General features: G+C 32.6%; 1 protein-coding gene across 1 annotated transcript; it reads right to left on the bottom strand.

The window, feature by feature from the left end:
• Positions 1-11934: 11934 nt before the first annotated feature.
• Positions 11935-12509, bottom strand: LOC107029860 (ubiquitin-conjugating enzyme E2 5A-like). The gene has a single exon (XM_015231309.2). The coding sequence runs from the start codon at positions 12454-12456 to the stop codon at positions 12028-12030; it is 429 nt and encodes a 142-aa protein (XP_015086795.1). The 5' UTR covers positions 12457-12509; the 3' UTR covers positions 11935-12027.
• Between the last annotated feature and the right edge of the window lie 218 nt (positions 12510-12727).

Consider the following 12727-nt stretch of genomic DNA (forward strand, 5'->3'; position numbering starts at 1 on the left):
GGGGGGGGGGGGGTAGGTTGGTAGAAGTCTTCAACATTGTTCTGTTCGATCAATCATTGAACCATGTGTTTTGATACCACTTGTCGGGTTCGACAGAATCAGGATATCATGCGGAAACTTACAATTGCAAATCATTGAGGCGATAATTCAAATGACAAATAAAACTTACGATAAAAGGCATACAATTATTATATAAGCATAATACACATATTGGACCCTAAACTTGGCTTCAAATTTTAACTTTGACCTCTAACTTTCAAAATTCACAAACAGACACTTTAACTATCCAACCTTTAAATAAACAAAAAAAAAGAGTCCTACATGGAAAAATATACGTAGGACAAAAAATGACATGTAGGATGACATGTAGGACATGTGTGTCTATTTGTTCAACTTTATACAAGTTTAAGTGTCTACTTGTGCACACCCAAAGTTGAAGGGCATAAATGTGATTCGAAGTCAAGTTAAAGGGCATATTTATGTATAGTGCCTATTATATATATAGTTTAGGCAATTGACATACGTAAGGATAAACTAATTAAAAAAATATTTAAGTTCTTGAGAGAAAATCTCCCTATAACAATATTCGGTCTACGTTGTGGATGCTATTGTGTTTTGCTATGAGAATAATGATATTCAATTTATAGATCTCCAAAGTTTTCCCCAAGGAAAGAATAACCAAACAAGGAAGATAATTTTATTTTAATTTTAGGAAACTCATCCCAATAATATTACTCGTTACGACCACATTTAATTAAAATTGGACTCATGTCAAGGTGAACCTGATGTTTAACAACACCACATTTAAGCTTAGTACTCTCACAATTCCATTGACTCCTATGAATCAACTCCTTAGAAGTTCTCATTCAGAGATATTTCATACTCTTTTGAACTCATTGCTATCTTATTCTCAACACTTGACTTGATTTCTCATATTATTATCTCCCCCATAGATCTAAAGCTGACACTTGAAAGTTATGTATCTATTACATCATCTCTAAACTGGTTTACATCCCTTTTTACTCTAACACTCAAGAACAAGTTATCTCATAACTATTAAACTCTCCATATAATTAGGTACTACAACCCCTTTCTAGGATGCTTCTCTTAACCTCTTCTCATTGGCTTCTAAAGATGCTTCATCTAACTCTTTTGGGGAATCTCATCTGACTACATACAATCTCGGGAACACTTCTAAATACTCTTGTTACTCTAATGACTTAGCACACTTAATTACTCTCGTCAAAATTCAGAATCCCACACTTGTACCTCTCACATTCAATGTAGCTAACATATTAATTTATCACCTATTAAATGTAAAACCTACTAGATCATATCTTAATCTAACATCATCACCCTTATATTACTTATCCTTTTTATCACGTCATTTATCTCAAATTCAAGCTTAGTATCTATTAGTAGACACAATTTCTCACATACTATACTAACTTATGAATATTAGTTAAATTAAAAAACACTCGTCCAGTAAGATGTCATGACAAATAGACAATCTTCATGCTTACAAATTACCATCACATTCCACTTCAGAACTTAAGTACTATTTACTCATTCATTATACATCATTGCCTAATTAGTTTTATATAACACTTACGAATATTATGATTTAGATCTATCACCTTATGAATACTCATGCTTTTCTAATGAAGCACCTACACTTGGTCATTACGAACACAATGACATCTTATCATAATTTTTTTCCTAGTTAAATATACTCTAATTAATCATAACTCGTATGTTCTCTACCTTATACCATGAAATATACACAAACTCATCACTTCTTAGTCTACCCATAAGGAAAAACTCTTCATTAATAACTCACTAGACACATGACGACAACAACATAATTTGCCTGATCACTATCTCTTTCTTAGATTACTGAACCTCTGCATGCACTCTTCTAACTTTGGATACTTTTACTACTATGACTTATAATCTCATAACTCATACTATATTTTCGTGTGCAATTACTATCCAAGATCTAAAACACACTTTCTAATAAAGATCTCAATTAAACAAGGTTCTGAGAAAAAAAGTCTAGAATACACTTCGCTTTTAGCTTGAATGTATGATTCATATGAAAAAAGTATATTCTTTCCAAACTCAACACTTAACTCAATCACGTGTTTCTCTCAAACCCCTTTACAGTCTCATGACTTTTTCAAGATTTTGGCTAAGAACTCATCATGAAGAACTGACTTTGTTTTTCAACCACCTCTAGTGTGAGGTGTAGTCTATGAATATGATAAAAGCACGAGATAAAATAAATTCTTTATGATATAGTTTTGTTGCACGATATAAAGTATGAAAGAAGGAAAATTTTTTCTTAAATTTCTATAGTCCATCTTATAGAAGTGGGCCCATCACAACCATAAATAAGATCTTATTCACCTGGCTTCATAGACACCCTAAGACGCTAGAACTCTGTGGTCTGATACCAAGTTGTCTTGATATGAGTCTACAACCTGAACGTAGCCGGCACTCGTGAACCATTGTTGGTCTTCAAGTCAACCCTCATCCTGGTTGAAGACAAGCAGAAGACTAACTCAAGCATACATAAGCTTAAAACTAAATTAAATTCATTGAACTCAAGTACTCAACTTTAAAAGTCTGAACAATACTCAAAAGAAAGTAACTCCAAAAAATTCTTCAAATATGTCCGTCTATGAAGCCTCTACAATTACAAGAGGTATCAGGACAAGACCTATGACATCTCAAAACTACTAATTGTTAGGTAAAGGTGAAGTCCTCCGAAAGTAAGAAGGTTCAGCAAAGCTGATCAGAATATCATATGATCTCAACGAATATATGTGATGATTCATAATACATGTATTAGTATCATGAAACGATGCAGGATAAATGGCGTTAGTATATGAAATGTATGAGCATGTAAGCAGAACTCTGCAACATAAGTATAATCTCGAACTGATAATAAGCAAGACATGCTCACCTCTTCTCAACTCAACATGACTCAAGAATACTCAACTCGATTCATGAACACTAAACTCGACTCAAGGATACACAACTAAACTCTAGGATGCTCAACTCAACTAAGGATACTCAACTCATAATGAAAGCAACAACAGAAAAAGCTATATACATGAAAATTTTAAAACAGTAGATAATAACTCAATTTATGTAAAAATACAATAAGAACTCTTATTTGTATGTACACATAAAAGAATAACTCAACTTGGGAGATTCTCTAACAGACAACCATCACTATGAGCCACGTGATGATACAACATCACGCTCGCGCTGTCATAATTATCTAATGCCTTGCCAGAGTATAATACATTCTCAACTAAGTGGATTCTCAAAGCTATGCTTAAAATCAATAAGAATCTTCAAAAAAGTATGATCCTTTTTACTCATGTTGGCATACATGGTTTATGAGGACTTTGAGTTGTTTGAACTCGTCCCCATATCGGTGTTCAATACTAATCCCAATAATATTACTTATGCTTATATGTTTAAAAATATTTTCTCATCCTCAATCTTTGAGATTATTACTCAAAAGGTTCTCTTAAAAGAGATCATGATCAAAAACTCCTCATGAACTCATTTGGAAATCAAGGTTTCCTCTCGTTTTAAATGTAAAAATATATGATCTTGGGAATACTTAGTTCCCTTATAATCATTTAAAAAATGAAACTCGAGTCTCCTCATCCTCATACTCATTTACTCAAGTCTTTAACAAATTATGAATAATTGTAATAGACTTCTCAAAATAGGGTTTATGCCGAATTATGGACGTGAACGATTCAATTCAATAATTTAATAACCATATATAGAACTCAATACTCGAAACTCAGTTATTCCAGAATTCAAGGACTCAATGCTACTAGTCATCTCAAGAATGCTCGATTCATAGGGTTCATGCAGAATTATGGGCATAAATGACTCAACTTTAGGACCTCTATGAATAACATATAGTAATCCCATAACTAGAAATATAGTTTCCAAAAGGATTAGGAACTCAATACTCAAGAACTCAAAACTCGAAGATACTACTACTCTCAACAACACTCAATTCATGGATTTCATGTGAAATTATGGAGATGAACAACTCGACTCAAGGGTATCAATGACAATATAAAACTATTGTGGAATTAAAGATTATTAAAAAATATTTAATCATAATATTTTATCATCGCGCAAAGCACGAACAAATCTGCTAGTTTTATTATATCATCAATTTGAAAATAATAAATTTATTGATTTGAGAAATGTATTGATGAATGACTATTGTCAATACTCAATATTAAGAGTAAATGAGAAACTAAATATTAAATTTATTTTTAATTTTCTAATTGGTATATTGAACAAGTAATTGTAGATGAAGGGAGAATAAATTAACTGAAGATACTCTATTTTTAGAAGTCCCAGTTCTCGAGGGACAAAAATATTTTATTGAAGCAGTCTTATTCTCCTCTAAATTTTAATTAGCAAAATCAAAATTTTTATTTGAAGTAAAATGTATTCATTATTTATTATTTAATTGTCTATTAAATATTAAAAGATGAAGATATTACATAACAGAACATGATTATTTCTATCTAACTTAATCAACCTATTTCTAGCTAAATAGAATTGAATAGTTAAAACAAATCAAAATATCTTCATTCAGTGTTGAATTTAAAGTAGATAACAAACTTACATATTTTTACTAGAGTTGCTACACATGTACCTACATTTAGCTCATTATCCAATTATAACTATTAATCAAAACCGAGCATTGTAGCCATAGAGAATACAATTTTTGAAGCTGAAAAGTGATTTGTTCAAATTCAACCTCAGAAGTGAAGAATTACAAGCACAGAAGTCACTCACTGAGATTGTTTAAAAGCAATTGTTCTGATATCACTATAGAATAGATCAGTTACAAGCATTTAAGTCACTGAGATTACAGAACATTGAATTCAATAAAATTGTAAGCTAGAATCAAATAATTACACAATTTTTGTAGCTTAAAAGTAATTACTGAAATATAAATAACAGTTCAACCATATCCAATTCTCTAATTAGCTAGATGGGTTATAATTTGGGTTTTGACCAAGTTATTTGGGTGGTTTTTAATTAGCTAGATAGTCTTATAAGAGAAAATAAAATTAGATCAAAACCGTGGATTTGTGACATAAAAAAAGAAAGGATACTATTAGATGATTTTTAGAAAGCAATTTACAACGTAATTTGTTGTGGTAGAACTTATATTAACACTTTGTATGGGTAAATTGTTTATCGAGAACTTTCACATATAACCACTCAAAAATAGTTTAATTATACTTCATAGGTATACTTTACTAATTATGATTCGTAATTACATGTTATAAGAAAGATAGTGACGAGCAAGATGGAAAGAGGGAGGAGAGAAATGAGCGAGAGAGGGTAGAGAGTCGGAGAAAAGTGAGTTGTATACGTATATCAGTTAAATAATTGTATATATGTAACTGGTATACATATGTATTTGTATATCTGGCAAGTGAGATTGAGAGAGGGAGGAGAGAGGCAAGCGAGATTGGGAGAGGGAGGAGAGAAGTGAGCGAGATTGAGATAGGGAATGAGAGAGGCGAGGGAGAGAGTGAAATTCACATCAATCATCCACATTCCCACTAAAGCACTTAAGGGGGCATTTCCGCACTAAGATATAGAATGTTAAAAGCACGCATTAATTTGCGGGTACGTTTGTATAATTCGTTAATTTTTTGTATATATGAGTAACACAAAGTCTGAAATCATACAAGTATGATAAAACATGAAATAACGAATTAATACAAACATAAACACATGAACATTAAATGATTATATAAATTATATTATACAAATTACATTATATATTATATTAATTTAAAAACTACACGTTTATACAAGCTCTAAAAACTTGTACAATTTTTTTGAATGTATATGGTGATAGAACTCAAGAACCAAAAGAAGTCATTGTCATATAGAAATACAGACAATCGCATACAAGTACAAATCAAGAATAACACTCATTCGCAAAACCCTCACCTCAAGAACTCAATAAGACTCCATTAGTAAACAGTGAAGCTAAACCTCGATAGTGAACCAACAACCTACTCTGTTGCCTCAAAAAATGCTTATTGGCGTCATGCTATGGATGACGAGTTTAAGGCTTTGACTGATCAGAAAACTTGGGTTCTTGTACCTAAGCCCCATGGGCGGCACCCAGTGGGCTGCAAATGGGTGTACAAAATTAAACACAATGCGGATGGCAGTATTTCCAGGTACAAGGCTCGTTTGGTTGCTAAAGGCTACAATCAGGAGTATGGGCTTGATTACTCCGAGACATTCAGTCCTGTTATTCGGCAGGAAACCATTCGCCTGGTACTGTCACTAGCCGTGCGCAACAATTGGCTCATCAATCAGTTGGATGTTTCCAATGCTTTTCTTCATGGCATGCTTGATGAAACTATCTACATGACGCAACCACCGGGCTATGTTGATCCCCGCTTCCCTCAACATGTTTGCAAACTCCAGAAGTCTCTGTATGGGCTCAAGCAAGCCCCCCGTGCTTGGTACACACGTCTGAAAACGTTCCTCCAGGGACTCGGCTTCACGTGTTGCGTACACGACACGAGTCTGTTTACTCGACATTCAGCACACGGTACAGTCATTCTTCTTGTCTATGTAGATGATATCATTATTACAGGCTCTACTGCAGCTCTCATTCAGGATGTCACTCGAGCTATGCATACTACCTTCAAAATGAAGGACCTTGGCCCGTTACATTATTTTCTGGGAATGGAGGTTTCTCGGACAGGCAGCGGCTTGTTTCTTCATCAGTCAAAATATGCTCGAGATCTGTTGCAGAAAGCTGGACTGGAAAAATGCACCAGTCAACCAACACTGATGGCAGTCTCTTCGTTTACAAATAGAGCCGACACCCCCTTTGCCGATATCACCCACTTCCGCAGCCTCATTGGGGCTCTACAGTATCTGGCCATTACCCGTCCTGACATCCAGTTTGCTGTCAACCGAGTTGCTCAGCGCATGCATCAACCAAGTGAACATGATTACCATTGTCTAAAACGCATTCTCAGGTACATTTTTGGCACTCTTGGTCGTGGTTTACTCATTCGACCCAGGGACTTGGAGCTTCGGGATTTCCCAGATTCAGATTGGGCGAATGATAAAAATGACTGTGTACTAATCCTAGTCCTATTTCGATTAGTACTCCTTAATCCTAGTCCTATTAGGATTAGTACTCCTTCCTATATCTCCTATATATATCTCCCATGTATTCCCTTATTAGGTTAACACTTCAATACAATCAATATTCCTTCAGTTAGTCTAATCTGTGACATGTTCAGATATAGGATTGTCCAGCACATGTGCCGAGTGGGAGAATAAAAATAATTGGAATTAAGAATGGAATGTGTGTGTGTTAATTGGATATCCTAAAGAATGAAACAAGGTTTATCATAGTGTCCTAAAGAAAATAAGTCAATTGTTAACACAACTTTCTGATTTCTAGAAAAGGATAATTTTAGTAAACCATGTTCCTAGAAGTAAATTATCTTTACGGGAATTGAACAACGAAATAACAAATAAGTCAATTGTAAATTCATAATCTCAAGAACATCTAATGGTTATGTTAGAATTGACGTTCCATTGCACTTAAGTAGTGGGAGAAACGTTACTAGACATAAGAAAACTACTATCTCAAGTAGTGGGAGTAATGTTGAGCAAATTAAAAGAACACTTCATGAGAAGTTGTTAATATTTCATTATCGAAAGATTTTGAAGAAAATATTAAAACTCAAGAAAAAGAAAGTGTGATTATAATAGTAGTACTTAGTCGTAGTGGGAGAATCATAACAAAGATTGAGTTGTTTTGTATGTTTGAGAGAACTTTTATGATAGAGCTCCTAAAAAGAAGTACACTCCTGGAGGGTTTCATGATAAGGTCTCTCAAGAACTATTACAAAATCGATTTGTTACGACGAAGCACTTCTAGAAAAAAATTGCATGAGCAAATAGCTTAGTAAGTATTCTTTCGGTAAGAAATAAAGGAATGCCTGTGAAAGTTGTAAATGCATAATTAAGAGTCTAAGTGGGAGATTGTTAGGGTATATACTATTAATCATGTGTTTTGACATTGTATTCTAACCACGTTCAAGATTAAATATCTAAGTGGGAGATTGTTAGGGTATATACTATTAACCATGCATTTGGATATAGTACGTTATAACAATTTAAATGGTTAAAAATCTAAGTGGGAGATTGATGGGATATATACTATTAACCATGTGTTAAGAAATAATATTTATTAAAGAATAAATATTTGCTTAATTTCAATAGATCATATATTCGTTTATGGTGTCTATTTACTTAGACAGTAGATGATTTAGTGTGTAGAGTTTTAGCTTATACACAGAGGATTAAATCATCGGTTCTTATAAGTATAAAGTTTTGGTTCACAATCTACGATGGAAATTGGACATGTCATCGGGTACGATTGTAGCACAAGATTATATGTAATTTATCTTTATGGGAACGGTATAGTTCCAACTTCTTGTGCTAGTACATTTTGTCTGTATTAAATGGGACCGAGTAGAGATAGTTGTTTTAGACTGACTGACAAAAACATGTTCTCTAAACTAATAAATTTACTTATATTCTTAATCCTGATATAACTATTATGATCTGTATATATTAATTGTCGTTTTGATTTATTAAAAGGTGAAATTCTGAGATAGGTCAATATGCCTGATAAGTTGTATGATAATAATATATATTGGTGAAATAATAAGTTAGTTGATAGAATCCATGCCTCGTTATAGAGATTGATTGATATGCCTTTTTGAGAAATTTATAAGTTTTCATTGTGTCAAATGTTGCAAGTGGATTTATGAATCCGACACATGAAATAAGTTAAATAGTGCTCTAAAGAAAATTAATCATTAAGTTAAATTCGTCAGTAATTTAATTTATTGATTAGTATCTAAAATCTTAACATGGATAATTACATATGTGTTTAATGGGGAATTACGAAATAGAGGAGTGCAATTACGAATTTCTAGTTGAATGATTTGTAATTTATTATGGTAAGAATAATTCAATTAATTATTTCGAATTATTTCCATAACAGGAAGCTTCGGTAATTAATTCTGTGGTCCCTATAGTGCCCATATTTAACTAGAACTGAGAATCATATTTCTATGCAAAAAGAAAGAATAATATGGATTTTTCTAGTCTTCTAGAAAAACTAGGTTTTCTAGTCCTTTTTGAATTAGGAAGACACCTCTATAAATAGGGATTCTCCTAACCTAGCAAATAGAGGAATTAGTTTTCTATTCAATACTTGTCCACCCAAGTATTGAGAGAGTTCGGATATGACTTGGGATCACTGTAGAAGACCATAACTATCTTTTAGGTATTTATCGAATTAACTTTCAATATGTTTATATGTTCTAGCAGGATTAATGTGTTCTAGCATAAATGGTATTGATTGTCTATCATTCATGTTAGTATTAAAAATCCTAATATGCTTCCGCTGTGCATATATGTTTTCTAACAGAGGTATGGTGTATATATATGTGTATAAGTATATATATATATGTCCATTTGGAGTTTGTGGAGTTTTAAACTATAAAGGATGCCTGGAGAGACAATTATTCAAAATTATGTTATTGGTAGAATATAATTCTAGGGATTATTTATAGCACAATTTTTTGTTCAAGACTTTTTTTTCTTTTAAATTTACATACAATAAACTTAGAGTTTTAGCTTCAGTTTTTTTTGGTTGATTGTGTTTTTATTCATATTGAATTAGTTACTCTTTTATGCCTTCATATTTGTTGGCAATGATTTTCTTAAAAGGATTGAAGTGCTTATTTGCAATAAGAATACACGAGAAATTGTAGTATCTTAATTTTTTTTACTATGAGAAAATGCAAATCATCTTAGTTTTTCAGTTAAGTAATTGATGTGTGCCTTTGCCTGCCAAGATGAAGTTCAATAGTGTATCAGACAAATACTTTAAATTTGTTTTAAGTTAGTCACAAACACTTTGATAAGTTTCACTTAATCGATATGCTGGATCTCGTGATAATCTATGCAAATAATACCATGTGAAAGAAACCTTTCTTTAAGGTATTTAACATTTTCAAGACGTGGTTCATTGAATGCTAGACAATCGCATCTACTTCAATTAAACTCCAGCCTAGTAGCCTCTGTGCTGCACTCTAGCTCATTAATCAATTGCCTTATTTTCATAGCATCCTCCCACGTCTCTGCAGTGGTGTAAGTGCTTGATGATAGAAAATAATTTTCACACAATTATTCCTTAAATACTTTGAAAAATCAACAGTATCAAAGCCCCCCTAATTAAATAGCTACAAGCTAGCACTACTTTCACCAATGTCACTGCATCCCCCTTCATATTTTCTGCTTGCATAGAAGCAAAAAGACCCAATACTTCATGATATCTATAACATTGACTATACCCACCTATCAATGAATTGGTACATGAATACAAGTTTATTTCAATTAATTTGTTCATGGAATGAGAAAAGAAAACTAATTTTGAAGCAATGAAAATACTATTGAAACATTTTTTCATGTTGCGAAAAAAAGACTTAATAAGTTATGTAAAGAAAGATATATGAGAAAAACGCTACCATGATAATTGTTTCAAATTGCTTCAATGGTATATATAGAAGAAGAAGGAAAGTCAATACCACAAAGAAGCTTTTTTATTTTCGGTAAGACAAATAAGAATCCTAAACAAATTTGTATAATTAATTTAGAGTCCAAGTTACCATTTATAACACTCCTTTTATTTTAATATTAATAATATTTTTGAATATATTAATTAAAAAAATTAAGAATTTCTAAAAATAAGATGCCCATGTAATTTTTTTGTTAAACTCAATTTTATTTATGAATATAAATTTTAGGTATTAAAAATATAGTATTTTTCCTTTTTTAAGTTAAAACTCATTAATTATTATTCTATATATATATTTTTCTTTTCCATAAATTAAACCTTAGTCGTCATTGTGGAAATCATAATTTTGTGTCTCTTGTATAAACGTTAAAAATTTTAATCTGCTAATATGTTAGATATAAATCTTTTCAGAAATCATGCTGAAATTGTTCGTAAATCTCAACGTCATCGATTTGCCAATGTCGAAGTTGTAGATGAAGTTATTCAACTCGACAAACAATGGCGTCAACGTATGTACACTACTAAAAAAAGGCCAAAAAGAGACCTAGAAATGGAGATCTCAAAAATAGGTCAATAATAAGAGACCTCATGAGGTCGCTATTTAAATTAATATCTTTTAATTTTTTTTTTAATGTAGGAGAGACCTCGTGAGGTCAATTTAATGAATATATTTTTTTTTACCTGACTTATTTAAAAATTTTAAATTTTTAATCTAATTCTCATAAAATTAGAGACCTCATGAGGTCTCTAATTTTTTAACTATTCAATTAAATTAAATTATTATTTTTCATTTAACAAGTAGAGACCTCATGAGGTCTCTACTTGTTAAATAAAAAATAATAATTTAATTTAATTGAATAGTTAAAAAGTTAGAGACCTCGTGAGGTCTCTTAAACAAAATAAAAAACCTAGCCAAAATTAAAATAGCTCTCTTTCTTCCCTCTCTCTTAATTTTTCGTCGACCGCCTCTCTCTCTTTCTCACTGACCTCGTCGACCCTCTCTCTTTCTCGTCGACCCTCTCTCTCTGTATCGACCCTCTCTCTCTCATCGCTCATCGCCAGCTCTCCGCCGCCAGCAGTCGTGCTTCAGCAGGTGGAGGTCGCGCCGCCTCCATCTCCGCCATTTGCAGTCGCCTCAGCAGCAGCGTTCCCACTCCAGGTAAATTTATTTATTTTTGGTTATTGAAACTAAATGTGTTAGATCATTTTTTTTCTCTAAATTGTGCACCATGCCTAAGTTTATTTACTACTATAGAATAAAGGTTCGATGATATTCATGAAAGTAGAAACAAATGTGTTCAACCCATTGCGTATTTCTAGGTCCATGATCTGGCAGTACTCTCATACTTCGGTCTATCTGTCTTGTACATGTGAGCAATCTCTGGCACTAAAGGATCATCTGGATTGGGATCAGTAAGCAAAGAGCAAATAGAAAGCAGCACCTTGGATACAGTAAGAGCAGGGCTCCATTGTTCCTTTAGGATATCAAGACAAATACTACCATTATTGTTGATGTTTGGGTGGAAAACCTTGGTTTTGAAAGAGACCTTTGGAGGCTTGAATGGATAATCTGGAGGGAAATGGATAGATGCAAGGAAAACACCCCCAGAAAACGGACTGTCAGATGGACCCATTATGGTAGCTTGCCAATGGAACATATCCTGACCTACAGGTCTTGCACTGCAGGAAGCAGGGGGGTCTTTCTTCAAGTCCTTCAATTCCTTCTGAATCCTCTTTGAAGCCATAACAAATTTGTGAGACTTATCACTTTTTCTTTCGAGAGAAAAGAGTTTTTGTTGGAGGCTGCAAACTCATGTGTTAGATCATTGAGATGAGGTGTTTGAGGTTCATTTGATTGTATTATTATATATTTATATCTCATTGTGATATTGTCACTTTGCACATATACTTATGTTGTTATGAATTTATAATATGTGATTTTTACTCTTTAACATCTCTTTTTTCATCAAACAAAAGCAATATTGGGAACTTGTGAAGTGAAAATTGTTTTTTTTT

This window comes from Solanum pennellii, chromosome 9 (genome assembly GCF_001406875.1).
Source record: "Solanum pennellii chromosome 9, SPENNV200".
Taxonomy (NCBI): domain Eukaryota; kingdom Viridiplantae; phylum Streptophyta; class Magnoliopsida; order Solanales; family Solanaceae; genus Solanum; species Solanum pennellii.